The 15,747-nt window shown below is 40.6% G+C and overlaps 1 protein-coding gene across 1 annotated transcript in view; it reads left to right on the top strand.

Annotated features, from left to right (window-relative positions):
• LOC139539634 (xyloside xylosyltransferase 1-like) overlaps positions 1 to 13,963 on the top strand; it is a 94,794-nt gene extending 80,831 nt beyond the window's left edge. Inside the window, exon 5 of the mRNA XM_071342753.1 lies at positions 8,695 to 13,963. Coding sequence (XP_071198854.1) covers positions 8,695 to 9,091 — 397 coding nt within the window. The 3' untranslated portion in view covers positions 9,092 to 13,963. The remainder of the gene's footprint in view (positions 1 to 8,694) is intronic.
• The last annotated feature ends 1,784 nt before the right edge of the window (positions 13,964 to 15,747 follow it).

Genomic DNA, 15,747 nt, shown 5'->3' with positions numbered 1-15,747 from the left:
GGACCGTGGACCGCCGCAGGAGGTTCCGGACCGTGGACCGTCGCTGGAGGTTCCGGACCGTGAACTGTCGCCAGAAGCTCCGGACTGGGGACCGTCGCAGGAAGCTCTGGACTGTGAATGAGCACTGGAGGCCGAGTGCGTGGAGCCAGTACAGGTGGCACCGGACTGGTGACACGCACTTCAGGGCGAGTGCGAGGAGGAAGCACAGGACGTACCGGACTGGGAAGGCGCACTGAAGGCCTGATGCGTGGGGCCGGTACAGGTTGCACCGGACTGGTGACACGCACTTCAGGGAGAGTGCGGGGAGCGGGCACAGGACGTACCAGACTGGGGAGGCGCACTGGAGGCCTGATGCGTGGATCCGGCACAGGTGGCACCGGACTGGTGTCACGCTCTTCAGCACGCCTGTACGGCAGCATTCTCATCGCTACCACCTCTCTCCGGAATCTTTCATCAAATTCCTCCTCCGACTCCCAAACAGGCTCTGGCACTCTCCGCTGCTCGACCGCCAGCTCCATGTGCCCCCCCCCCCCCCCCCCAAAAAATATTGGGGTTTCTGTGGCCGTGGTCCCCGGTGTCGTTGCTGTCCTTCCATGCTCCTTGGAGACTCCCGCCAAAGAAGGGTCTCGTGTCCTCCCAAGTCCAAAAGTTCCTTACCTCATTTTCACGCTGCTTGGTCCTTTGTTGGTGGGATATTCTGTCACGGTTGTCGTAAGAACGGGACCAAGGCGCAGGGGATATTGAGTTCCACATATTTATTCCAAAAGTGAAACATAAGCCAAAACAATAAATCAAATAAACAAACAACTACGTGGTGCACATGCACAAACACAAAATTATATCCCACAAACACAGGTGGGAAAAATATTTACTTAAATATGATCCCCAATTAGAGACAACGAATACCAGCTGCCTCTAATTGGGAATCATACAAAACACCAACATAGGAAACATAAACTAGAACACAACATAGAAATATTAAACCAGAATACCCCCTAGTCACGCCCTTACCTCCTACACCATAGAGAAACAAGGGCTCTCTATGGTCAGGACGTGACACATTACTTTTCTGGCCCCCCTTTCTCTTTATTTTCAACTCTCCTTTTGCAGCTTTTGTCTTATTGAATTAAACTTCGACAATGTCCATTTTGCCTCCGTGGATTGATATCTTTTTCTGCCCGTTCCCAAAAGCATTATTTGGCGATTGGCTGTGTAGGCAATTCGGTACATGTACAGTTAAGCACTGAAGCTTAGCTTTATGCACTAATACCAGATAGCCTAAAGTAATGAAAGAAAAACCTCAATATAGACTATATAAATTGCACAATAATTACACATTTATGGACTATTTAAGGTATTGTTTCTATTTATTTAACCTGCCCGCCCACCCACGCGCCCTTCAGCCACACAATATTTAATGACCCTAATCCCGTCCGCCCCGCGGATTTAACCGCAGAGACTGCGGGTTATGAGTCAACCCGCACATCACTAACTTGCGACATACACCTAGCTTCTTGAAACGGGTCACATCTGTTTTTTGTTTGGGTACCGTGAAGAAACCCATAGTGGTGTGTCTTGTTGGGTATGTATGTCTGTTTGAAGTGTATGCGTATACACTAAACAAAAATATAAACGCAACATTTAAGGTGTTGTTTTCATGAGCTGAAATAAAAGATCCCCGAAATTTTCCATACACACGAAAAGCTTATTTCGATAACATTTTGTGCACAAATTTGTTTACATCCCTGTACTGTAAGTGAGCATTTCTCCTTTGCCAGGATAATCCATCCACCTTGGCAGGTGTGGCATACCAAGAAGCTGATTAAACAGCAAGATCATTACACAGGTGCACCTTGTGCTAAGGACAATAAAAGGCCACTCTAAAATGTGCAGTTTTGTCACACAACACAATGCCACAGATGTCTCAAGTTTTGAGGGAGCGTGCAGTTGGCATGCTGACTGCAAGAATGTCCACCAGAGCTGTTGCCAGAGAATTGAATGTTAATTTGTCTACCATAAGCCGCCTTCAACGCCGTTTTAGAGAATTTGGCCGTATGTCCAACCAGCCTCAAAACCACAGACCTCGTGTATGGCGTCGTGTGGGTGAGCGGTTTGCTGACGTCAACGCTGTGAACAGAGTGCCCCATGGTCTCGGTGGGGTTATGGTATGGGGGGCAGGCATAAGCTACGGTCAACAAACACAATAGCATTTTATCAATGGCAATTTGAATGAACAAATCGTGACGAGATACTGAGGCTCTGGATCGACTTGTACGACAGCGGTTTCCAGTTCCCATGTGACTCTGCATGAGGCAAATGGTGGTTACACCCGATACTGACTGGTTTTCTGTGACCAGTAGATGCATATCTGTATTCCCAGTCATGTAAAATCCATAGATTACGGCCTAATTTATTTATTTCAATTGACTGATATCCTTATATGAACTTTAACTCAGTAAAATCATTGAAATTGTTGCATTTCTATTTTTGTTCAGTATAGATTATACAAGTAGTTAAGTATTTTCAATACACAAATGTTTCTTAAGACTAGAAAATAAGAAGTACATTTCTCCTCTACCCTCAACCATGAAAGACTATCATGCATGTTGTTGATGTTAGTTCTGTGAGTGCTGTTAAGGGCAAGGTGTGCTTCTTTGTTTTGCGGCAGCTGGAGCTTTGCTAGGTCTTTTTTTGCTGCACCTGACCATATTACCTGTCAGTAATCAAGATGGGACAAGCTCAGAGCCTGAACAACTAGTACAGTTGATCTTTGATCTCTGCATCAAAAAATTCTGAGCATCTTTTTATAACAGGCATACTGTACCTATTCCCATCTTCACAACAACTTTGTCAATATGACTTGACCATGATAACTGACCATCCAATGCTACTCCTCAGAGTTCAGCTTCTTCAACTTGTTCAATGGTCACACTCTTTATGCACAACTCCAGTTGAGGTTTAGGTCTAAGAGAATGCTTTGAACCAAATACAATGCTTTTGGTTTTAGATGTATTTAAGACCAGTTTATTGTTAATTACCCATTCAGACACTGACTGTAACTCCTTGCTAAGAGTCTCAGTAAGCTCATTGGATGTAGGTGCTGATGTGTAGAGTGTGCAGTCATCAGCATACATAGTCATTTTATCTTCTTTTAAGACAAGTGGCAAATCATTTGTAAAAATACAGAACAGTAATGCCCCAAGGCAACTGCCCTGAGGGATACCGCACTGTATATATCTGATGTTAGAGAAGCTTTCATTGAAGAATACTCTCTTAGTTCTACTGGATAAGTAACTCTCCAACCATGTGATGGCAAGTGATGTAAAGCCATAACAAGTGAGTTAAAAAATTAAATAATGATCAATAACATCAAAGGCTGTAATCCTTTTTTGTTGTTGTCAATCAGTCATCTGAGTCAGTGCAGTACGAGTTGAGTGCCCTTCCCTTCCCATATCCATGCTGAAATCAGTAGTTAACTTATTCTTTGAAAAATGCATCGTATTTGTTCAACACTATTTTCTCCATCAGTTTACTAAAAACAGGCAGCAAACTGATTGGGCGGCTGTTAGAGCCAGCAAAGAGTGCTTTACTATTTTTAGGTAGTGGAATTACTTTAGCTTCCTTCCACACCTGTGGACACACACACTCCTTTAGGCTTTGGTTAAAGTTTCCCATCTAGGTTGTCTATACCTGGTGGCTTATCAGTGGTCTAAGTCACTGCATCTCAGTGCAAGAGGCGTCACTACAGACACCCTGGTTCGAATCCAGGCTGTATCAAAACCGGCCGTGATTGGGAGTCCCGTAGGGCGGCGGACAATTGGCCCAGGGTTGTCCGGGTTTGGCCGGTGTAGGCCGTCATTGGAAATAAGAATTTGTTCCTAATGGACTTGCCTAGTTAAATAAAAGATGAAAGAGTCATTGAAATGATTGGCTATACTGTTTTGTTATAAATGACCCATCAACTTCAATGCACGATGGAGAGGAATTTAGTTGTTTTCTGCTCATAATATCATTTACATTTTTTTCCCATAGTTTTTTGTCATTTATCTTGTTTTGGTAATATAATTTCTTCTTTGTTTTTTTAAGTTTAGTCACAACATTTTTCAATTGACAGTATGTCAACCAATCAACTGAGCAGCCTGACTTGTTTGCCACCTTTTTTGCTAAATTTCTTTGAACCACACAATTATTAAATTCATCATCGATCCAGGGGGCGCTAACAGTTCTCACAGGTGCATGTTTATCAACAATTGGCAACAATAATTTGACAAATAGTCCAAGTACTGCATCTGGATTTTCCTCCTTATACACAATAGACCAACATATACTTTGTTTACATCTTCAGCAAAAGAGAGCTGAGAAATATTTTGTATGATCTCTTATAAATAACTTTAGGCCCTGCCTTTTTGTACTTTGGCTTTCCTTGTTAATGCCACAATGTTATGGTCACTATAGCCAATGGGAACTGATATTGCTTATGAGCAAAACTGTAGAGCATTTGTGAAGATATGATCAATACAAGTGGAAGTAACAGATCCAACACTATTGGTGTACTCTAGTTGGTTAAGTGATAATCTGGGTACTGTTAAAGGCGTTAGTCACAGTAAGAAGCAATCTAAACACACAATACCCAATGACAAAGTGAAAACAGGTTTTTAGAAATTCCTACACATTTATTAAAAATTAAAAACAGAAATACCTTATTTTCATAAGTATTCAGACCCTTTGCTATGACACTCGAAATTGAGCTCAGGTGCATCCTGTTTCCATTGATCATCCTTGAGATGTTTCTGCGACTTCATTGGAGTCCACCTGTGGTAAATTCAATTGATTGGACATGATTTGGAAAGACACACATCTGGCAAAATAAGGTCCCACAGTTGACAGTGCATGTCAGAGCAAAAACCAAGCTATGAGGTTGAAGGAATTGTCCATAGAGCTCCGAGACAGGATTGGTTCGGTACAGATTTGGGAAAGGGTACCAAAACATTTCTGCAGCATTGAAGGTCCCCAAGAATACAGTGGCCTCCATCATTAGTAAATGGAAGAAGTTTGAAGCCAACAAGACTCTTCCTAGAGCTGGCCGCCCGACCAAACTGAGAAATTGGGGGAGAAGGGCCTTGGTCAGGGAGGTGACCTTTATGGTAGAGTGACCAGACGGAAGCCACTCCTCAGTAAAAAGGCACATGACAGCCCGCTTGAAGTTTACCAAAAGGCACCTAAAGAGTCTGACTATGAGAAACAAAATTCTCTGGTCTGATGAAACCAAGATTGAACTCTTTGGGCTGAATGCCAAGCATCACGTCTGGAGGAAACCGCAGCATCATGCTGTGGGGATGTTTTTCAGTGGCAGGGATTGGGAGACAAATCAGGATTAAGGGAAAGATGAAAGGAGCAAAGTACAGAGAGATCCTTGATGAAAACCTTCTCCAGAGCGCTCAGGACCTCAGACTGGGGCGATGGTTCACCTTCCAACAGGACAATGACCCTAAGCACACAGTCAAGACAATGCAGGAGTGGCTTCGGGGCAAGTCTCTGAATATTCTTGAGTGACCAAGCCAGAGCCCGGACTTCAACCCGAAAATAACTGTGCAGCAACACTCCCCATCCAACCTGACAGAGCTTGAGAGAATCTGCATAGAAGAATGGGAGAAACTCCCCAAATACAGGTGTGCCAAGCTTGTAGCGTCATACCCAAGAAGATTTGAGGCTGTAACTGCTGCCAAAGGTGCTTCAACAAAGCAAAGCTGTCATCAAGGCAAAAGGTGATTACTTTGAAAAATCTAAAATCTCAAATATATTTTGAATTGTTGAACACTTTTTTGGTTACTAAATGATTCCATATGTGTTATTTCATAGTTTTGATGTCTTCAATATTATTATACAATGTAGAAAATAGTAAAAATAAAGAAAAACTCTGGAATGAGTGTCACGCCCTGACCGTAGAGAGCTTTTTATGTCTCTATTTTGGTTTGGTCAGGGTGTGATTTGGGTGGGCATTCTATGTTCATTTTCTATGTTTTGTATTTCTTTGTGTTTGGCCGGGTGTGGTTCTCAATCAGAGGCAGCTGTCTATCGTTGTCTCTGATTGAGAATCATACTTAGGCAGCTTTTTCCCACCTGTGTTTTGGTGGGTAGTTGTTTTCTGTTTTGTGTCTGCACCAGACAGAACTGTTTTGTGTTGTTCCATTTTGTTATTTTGTTCTCAGTGTTCAGTTTAAATAAATATCATGAACACTTACCACGTTGCGCTTTGGTCCGATCCTTCTTCATCCGACGACCGTTACAATGAGTTGGTGTGTCCAAACTTTTGACTGGTACTGTGTATATATATACATATTTACACTACCGGTCAAAGGTTTTAGAACACCTACTCATTCAAGGGTTTTTATTTATTTTTACTATTTTCTACATTGTAGAATAATAGTGAAGACATCAAAACTATGAATTAGTAACCAAAAAAGTGTTTAACAAATCAAATCAATTTTATATTAGAGAAGCTTCAAATAGCCATCCTTTGCCTTGATGACAGTTTTGCAAACTCTTGGCATTCTCTCAACCAGCTTCACCTGGTATTCTTTTCCAACAGTCTTGAAAGAGGTCCCACATATGCTGAGCACTTGTTGTCTGCTTTTCCTTCACTCTGCGTACTGACTCATCCCAAACCATTTCAGTTTGGTTGAGGTCGGGGGATTGGGGAAGCCAGGTCATCTGATGCAGCACTCCATCAATCTCTTTCTTAGTAAAATATCCCTTACACAGCCTGGAGGTGTGTTGGGTCATTGTCCTGTTGAAAAACAAATGATAGTCCCACTAAGCCCAAACCAGATGGGATGGCGTATCGCTGCAGAATGCTGTGGTAGCCATGCTGGTTAAGTATGCCTTGAATTCTAAATAACTCACAGACAGTGTCATTAGCAAAGCACCCCCACACCATAACACCTCCTCCTCCATGCTTTACGGTGGGAAATACACATGCGGAGATCATCAATTCACCAACACCGTGTCTCACAAAGACACGGCGGTTAGAACCAAAAATCTCCAATTTGGACTCCAGACCAAAGGCCAAATTTCCACCGGTCTAATGTCCATTGCTCGTGTTTCTTGGCCCAAGCAAGCTGGTCTTCTTTTTGGTGTCCTTTAGTAGTGGTTTCTTTGCAGAAATTCGACCATGGTCTGATTCACAGTTGATGTTGAGAGGCGTCTGTTACTTGAACTCTGTGAAGCATTTATTTGGGCTGCAATTTCTGAGGCTGGTAACTCCACTGAACTCATCCTCTGCAGCAGAGGTAACTCTGGGTGTTCCATTCCTTTGGCGGTCCTCATGAGAGCCAGTTTCATCATAGCGCTTCATGGTTTTTGCGACTGCACTTGAAGAAACTTTCAAAGTTCTTGACATTTTCCGGATTCACTTCATGTCTTAAAGTAATGATGGACTGTCGTTTCTCTTTGCTTATTTGAGCTGTTCTTGCCATAATATGGACTTGGTCTTTTACCAAATAGGGCTATCCTCTGTATACCCCCCCACCTTGTCACAACACAACTGATTGGCTCAAACGCATTAAGAAGGCACACCTGTTAATTGAAATGCATTCCAGGTGACTATCTAATGAAGCTGGTTGAAAGAATGCCAAGAGTGTGCAAAGCTCTCATCAAGGCAAAGTGTGGTTATTTGAAGAATCTCAAATATAAAATATATTTTGATTTGTTTAACACTTTTTTGGTTACTATATGATTCCATATGTGTTATTTAATAGTTTTGATGTCTTCAATATTATTCTACAGTGTAGTAAATAGTACAAATAAAGAAAAACTTTTGACCGGTAGTGTACATAGCAACACTTCCCCTGTAGAAATTCCTGTCTTTTCAATAGATGTTACAGTATATCCTTGTATTCTTACTGCCATATCAAATGTGTTGTCTAAGTAAGTCTCAGAAATGGTGAATGTATTAATATTTTCTAATATTAGCAAATTACTCATCTCATGAACTTTGTTTCTGAGGCTACAAAAATTTATATGAGCTAACTTGAACCCTTTCCTGGGTAGCTTATCTAAAACTGAACTCATAATGGTAAGAGGTTTTATTTCTAATAATTATATTTCTGATAATAACAAAGAATAGATGCCTTCCCTGGTTTAGCTCGGCTGCAGCAGGGTGCTCTATTCTTCGTGCCAATTCTGCATAGCTGTCTTACTGAACTTTTTTGGTTGGTTTCTTCTGATTGGGATCTTGTCCTGTTATCATGGGGGGGGGGGGGTGAGGATTGTGCTGTCCACTCTGGAAGAGGCCCGATGGTGCAGGGCGGTGTTTCCCCCTCTTCGGATGGGTCATGAAGAAATGCATGATAGGATTCTTTGTCTAGGCTTTCAGCATATAGCAGTATGGTGGTGTGTAGCATTAGAAAACAGTCTTTGTTCTTCTCACTCAAAACGATATCTTTGAGGAGACTGAGGTCTATAAATTTGAATATTTTAGTTGACTTAAAGTGCAGGTGCGATTGTGTCATACTTTTTGGTGTCAATTTGACATCATTAGGCACTAATGATCTGTTTCTTTTATCCCAACTAATCCACAACTAGGTAATCACATCTTTACACTACTTCTCTATCTGCATTGTTGTGAACATCCTGCTTTATGGAACAACCTCTTGGTTCTTTCTCTGAACTTCCCCTTAACTCTTTCCCCTCCAGACACACCTTCTGGCAGTACCGTAAGGAGAACCCTCAGTCCCGTGTGGGGGAGCCTCCTCCCGACGGCTTGCCGGGCTTCAACAGTGGAGTGATGCTGCTGGACCTAGGGGCCATGCGGACCTCGGCCCTCTACAACCAACTCCTGGAGCCCAGAAACGTGGCCCAGCTGGCTGACCAGTACCACTTCAGGGGCCACCTGGGAGACCAGGACTTCTTCAGCATGATCGGCATGGAACACCCAGGGCTGTTCCACCAGTTGGCCTGTGGCTGGAACCGCCAGCTGTGTACCTGGTGGAGGGAGCATGGATACGGGGACGTGTTCCAGCTCTATTACCGCTGTGAGGGGCCAGTGTATATCTACCATGGAAACTGTAATACGCCCATACCCGATGACTGAGTTGGGACCTCGTAATGTGTTTCCCTAAATGGTGGGTCTGTTTTGTGGTTAACTCATTGGAAGTTGTGGCTCAAGACTGGGTTCTGGAGAGAAAGAAGATATTAGCTACACAACTTTCTGGGTCACAACAAAACTCCAAAAAAAGCCTTAGTTTGGCCATGTGGCAACAAAAGTTTTGGAACCAAAACCATTTCTGTACTGTACCACTGCTACTGTAAACATTGCTCCCACTCCTGCCCCCTGCTGGACAGGTGTGCAATACAGTCAGTACAAGGCATCTCACTCACTCCATTAATGTCAAGTGATGCTAATGATAAACGTGGAGCATAAAGAGACCTTGCTGGTGAAAATTGCCGAATGCCATACTTTGTTCTCTCAGTTCACTTTTTGGAACATTTAACATTCTTGAAAAATGTTGGACTGTGGTATAAAAAAGAATGGTTAGCATGCATAAGAGAAAATGGCAAACCTTCACCAACAAAAATAACTCTTGACATTGAAAATTCCTGACAAACTGTAATAATACCCTGGCGTAATGTATGAGAGAATATGAGCTCATTAGTGTGAGTATTTTATCTGTGCTAATGTGTTTGCTGTGTATCATGGTAGTCTGTCTGGATTTGTCTGTCTTTCTCTTTTCTCCCTCTAATCAGCGCAAGATTAGGTGAGGGTTAATAATCAGTGCTCATTCACTGCCCGCCCCGGAGTAGTGAACTACATGTAGTTCAACTAGTGATTTAACTACATTTTGCAGTAGGTTGGTGGTAGTTTAACTAAATTCAAATCTTGGTAGTGTTTTCAGTAGTTAATTACTTGTTTTGCTATGTAGGGATGTAGATAACTACTGGAATTACACACTAGTTCTTTTGCAAAAATAAAATATATGTGCTGTATGCAATCATTTCATTTCTTTTACAAAGCATCAGACCTGCGTAAATCTCACTTGAAACATATTTTTTGTGTTAAATAGGCAAATTTACACCTTCTGGTTGCATATCACCCCAAAGTGTAGTCTATGGCATTTTAAGATTTTTTCATCTAGTAGTGTGGATGTAGTGAAGTACTTTTTCAAAGTAACTTTAGTTAACCTCACTAGGGTATGTGTGACGGTAGCGTCCCACCTTGTCAACAGCCAGTGAAACTGCAGGGCGCCAAATTCAAAACAACAGAAATCCCATAATTTAAATTCCTCAAACATACAAATATTTTACACCATTTTAAAGATATACTTGTTGTAAATCCAGCCAAAGTGTCCAATTTCAAAAAGGTTTTACGACGAAAGCACACCAAACGATTATGAAAAAGACAGACATTTTTCCAGCCAAAGAGAGGAATAACAAAAAGAGATAAAATTAATCACTAACCTTTGATCTTTATCGGATGACACTCATAGGACTTCACGTTACACAATACATGTATGTTTTGTTTGGTAAAGTTCATATTTATATCCAAAAATCTGAGTTTAGGCGGGACGCTACTGTCTCACTTGGCCAAAAGCCAGAGAAAATGCAGAGCGCCAAATTCAAATTAATTACTATAAAATGTACTATAAAAATCTAACTTTCATTAAATCACACATGAAAGATACCAAATTAAAGCTACACTGGTTGTGAATCCAGCCAACATGTCCAGCCAACAGAATTCAAATAGGCTTTTCGGCGAAAGCAAACAATGCTATTATCTGAGGATAGCACCATTGTAAACAAAGAGAGAGAAGCATATTTCAACCCTGCAGGCGCGACACAAAACACAGAAATAAAAATATAATTCAGGCCTTACCTTTGACGAGCTTCTGTTGTTGGCACTCCAATATGTCCCATAAACATCACAAATGGTCCTTTTGTTCGATTAATTCCGTCGATATATATCCAAAATGTCCATTTATTTGGCGTGTTTGATCCAGAAAAACACTGGTTCCAAATTGTGAAACTTGACTACAAAATATCTCAAAGGTTACGTGTAAACTTCGCCAAAAAATGTCAAACTACTTTTGTAATACAACTTTAGGTATTTTTTTACGTAAATAATCAATCAAATTGAAGACGGGATGATCTGTGTTCAATACAGGATTAAAACCAACTGTAGCTAGCTTTCTGTTCACACGCTTCTAACAAACAGGACACTTCAAGTGACCCTCCTTCAAGATGGCCGTACTTCTTCATTACACAAAGGAATAACCTCAACCAATTTCTAAAGACTGTTGACATCCAGTGGAAGAGGTAGGAACTGCAAGAAGGTCCCTTAGAAATCTGTTTTCCCAATGAAAACCATTGAAAAGACAGTGACCTCAACAACAAAAAAATCTGAATGGTTTGTCCTCGGGGTTTCACCTGCTAAATAAGTTCTGTTATACCCACTGACATGATTCAAACAGTTTTAGAAACTTCAGAGTGTTTTCTATCCAAATCTACCAATAATATTCATATCTTATCTTCTGGGGATGAGTAGCTGGCAGTTTAATTTGGGCATGCTTTTCATCCAAAATTCCGAATGCTGCCCCCTACCCAAGAGAAGTTAAGTGAACTATATTTTTCTTAAGGGTAGCTTTAGTGTAGTTTAACTCATTGCAGTGTGAAGTAATTGGTAGCTTGGTAAACTATATTTTTAGAGTAGCTTCCCGAACACTGTTGTTTACCAATGCTGGACTCTTCTCTGGCAGGGTGAGTGGGCAGAGGGGGAGGGGAGAGGGCGGTACAGGTGAGGGATGATGGGCTACACATACAGATGCTTGGCCCACACACAAACATACACATTTTCGAGTGGGATTTAGCCATCATTGTAACTACATATTGACCCAGTTTTGTATTTGTCTCTGTGTTACCTGGAGCTGACGTTAATATATATGCCATTTACCAGATGCTTTTATCCAAAGCAACTTATTCATGTGTGCATACATTTTACATATGGGTGGTCCCGGGAATCTAACTCACTATCCAGGCATTGCAAGCTCCATACTCTACCCACTGAGCTACAGAGAGTAGAAGAAACCCCACTCGGGAACTTTGATATGCCAGTAGAGCAGGCTTCCCCGACTGGCGGCCCGTGAATTTATTTGCCGTCACAAATTTTCTGAGCAAATCATTTTTTTATTGTTAGACATAAAAGGCAGTAAAAACGCCAGCAAAGGAGCTCCAAGTGATAACATTTTTAGACATCTGTTCCAAAGTATTCCAACAAATAATAGAGAGATATGTGATTGTATACAAATGGAAGCAAGGTTTGAAATTATTATGTTTCAGTCAAATATTATATCAGTTTGGGCTTCTTGCAGTCAATTTGCAGTTATTTACTAATTATTTGTAAGTTACAGACACAGTTTAATCTCCCATGTTATTGTAATGGTGAGAGGTTAGCATGACACACTACATTATTTATCATTAATTTCTATTGGGCACAAAATAATCTGAAACACGACCAAAACAAACATCAAATGCATCCAACAAATTCGTAGTCACAAGCTTAATGTAGTCATTGCGTGCTATGAATATGGGACAAAATACTTAACTTATGTATAAAAGTCCTGTAATTTCTAAAATGTTCACCCGATATGGATGAAAATCCACTCAAATTAAAGCTGCAGTTCAACCTCTTAGTTATTGTACCATTTCAAATCCAAAGTGTTGGAGTACAGAGCCAAAGCAACAAAACATTTCACTGTCCCAATACTTTTGAAGCTCACTGTACATAAGTCATCTGAAGGAAAGCTAATGAGGTCACTCTTTTTTTGGATTTGGTCCATTGTATGTAGCCTGCGAGTCTATAGAGCAGACTAAGTACAGTTGAACCTAGCAATCAGCCTGCAGGTAAGAGGAATCGACTGCTCTGACACATCAACCTGTGTACAGTGTGTTGTGCTGCCAGATCATATCAAGGTTAATAGGGATGGTCCCGTGTGGCTCAGTTGGTAGAGCATGGCGCTTGCAACGCCAGGGTTGTGGGTTCATTCCCCACGGGGGGACCAGGATGAATATGTATGAACTTTCCAATTTGTAAGTCGCTCTGGATAAGAGCGTCTGCTAAATGACTTAAATGTAAATGTTAAGGATAAGCCACTCCAGACTTGTCAATGCACTCCAGAACATATAGAATAAAATGCAATAGGAGAGGTCATCTGCTGTTGTATGATGACGGAGCCAAAGTCATGTCTTTTTTTAATTTGTTGAGTGAGACTGAATCACTTGTATTTTGTGTTGTTTTTTGTGCTTGTCAAGTTAACGTCTAGTTTTGGCTCTGGGTTATGTCATTTAAATGTGTTTGTGTTGCTGCTTTTGTACTGTACTTTTTTTGTTTTTGAAAGGTTAACCATTGTCTCATTTAGGTTATGTGGATATGCATATGATTATTAGCTGTGTTCTGTTGTATTGTGGTAGTGTCAGTGCCACTCGTTTGTGTCATATTGTGCAATGAAATTTCAAAGGGAAGGGGTTCAGAAGACCCAACTATACTTTCTCTCAAGTGTCTTTAAATTATCTGGCTGCATTCCAAACCACTGAATGGCTGCAAATGCTCCTGTATTGAATGTAGAAACCCCAAAATGTTATGTTTTCTTCAAGGGCATATTCAGCAAAAACGGGTACTCAACACAATGAACATATATGCACTACGTACTGTATTTTGTTTTAAATCGCAATAATGCAATCTGTGCACAGCATTTTCATAACCGGTCTCCTCGAAGATATCACTTTAACATTGACTGACAAGGAGTATGTCATATTTCTATTCCGCATTCTTCTCTACATTGAATGGGTAACCACGTTGTCACTTCTGATACTTCTCTGTAACATTTACCTTTGCCATCTTGAAAGGATCTCTAATCAGTCTTTCACGTACCTTGGTTTTTATAATATTTGCTGAATAAATCATCAAAACATTTTGGACATTTGTGTTTCATGCTATCGTAATGCTAAATTAAAGTAACATTATGAATAGAGTAGATAATCTGTTTCATGTGAAATTCAGACAAAGGCCTTGTCCCAAATCGACAAGGATGCTGCCTTTTTGTGGCCACATTTCAAGGCAGGACTAAAGAGAATAAGGTGCATTTTGAAGGGCGATTTTGAAGTCCGCTTCCAATGTGTCTTTCGCCATGTAGGATATTCATAAATGGCAGAATCTGATTATACTTTTTTGCAAAGTAGGTTGTTTTGTTTATTTTAGTTAGTATTATGAATATATTTAGCATTTTGGGATCTTTTTATTTTCATCTCGCACATTCAAAGTTTGTTTGCGTGTACCGCCAGAAAGAAGAAGAGGAGGAAGAAGAAATGAATGGCTGACAAAAGTCCCCGCTTCAGAGAACATTTAACAGAGAGCATATGGAATAACTTTGTCAAATGTGAGTATAATGTTTGTGCTAACAAAATTATTTTAAAATATTCAACAAATTCCTTTATTATTACGTTTTTTTTATTCAATCATTTGAACATACAACGCCATGTTTTCTTTTATCAGCCCACTAGCCAAGCTAGCTATCCAGCTAACAATTTACACAATGATCTAATGTTCGTTGCTAGCTGGCTAGCAAGAAATCTCATCCAAATGAGTTTATCAGCTCTTTAGATGAACAACTAAACTGACTAATTGTGAATTCAGGAATGTTTAAATTATGAAGGCCTGGAATATTTTTAAATCCTGGTGAACTTGCTAGCCAGCCAATGACAAATGTAGCAAATATGTTTTTCAATATGTTTATAGGGACTCAAGATGGCAACTGAACTGATAGCTAGTTCACTTCACTTAATTTGCAAACACATTCCTGACTGGTTTGTAAGTTAGAATTTTTAAAATCATTAGCTGATTAAAAACATAAGAAATGCATCTAGCTGCAGTTCTGCTCAATCGAGGCTTAATAGGTAGCCAAGTCATTTGTGTATTGATTCTTACATTGTTTCATATGTACCACAATGGTAGATGAAATAAGTAACATTTATGATTAGAGTAGATTAGAAGAAAATCTGTTTCATGAGAAATTCTGGAAATATAACCTGTGAAAAACCTCCAGGTTGATGACGCAAGACTTATAAATGTCATAGTCAGCAGTAAATCCTTTGATTGATTTAGCAGTATATGAGTTTTGTCAACTAGCCAGTACATCACACCACTCTCAGAAAAGACATTGGCTCATGGTGTCTCCAGGAAAGTCCTATATTCTAGTTCTAACTCAATAGTGTCACTTTTCATACCTCTCTGTTGCTTCATGTCAGGCGCTACACAGATTATCTGTGATGACAGGGTGTCGTGTGCCTCTAAACAACAGTTGTGGGTGTGAGAGAGACATTACCTATTTCAGTCACTTTACTCCCACACATGCATTTCCCTCATCCCAAAGTGCTAGTCGCTTGGTAGCATCTCTGTACGGCCATTCCACACAGATCAACAACCAGTAACCTTGCCTTCCAACCTGTAGAGTAAGGTGAATTTCACAAGCCGTTTCCTACAGTAGGGGAAGTGGGGTTAGTTGAGCTACCCCTTGATTCTAGGAAACCATAAACAAAATTAATATTGTGACTAAATATTAAGGAAGAGGTCATCATTTCATGGAGTCTGTGAAGGAATAAGCTACATGGAAAAAGTGGTAAGCAAGTTAGGTCTGTAGAATAGTGAAAACTCACTTTGTCTGAGGATCAAAGATAATTAGTGTAGGGGTCTATGACCCT

Source organism: Salvelinus alpinus, chromosome 15, assembly GCF_045679555.1.
Source record: "Salvelinus alpinus chromosome 15, SLU_Salpinus.1, whole genome shotgun sequence".
Classification (NCBI taxonomy): domain Eukaryota; kingdom Metazoa; phylum Chordata; class Actinopteri; order Salmoniformes; family Salmonidae; genus Salvelinus; species Salvelinus alpinus.
Note: the sequence above shows the minus strand (reverse complement) of the source record. Positions and strands in the feature narration are given on the sequence as shown.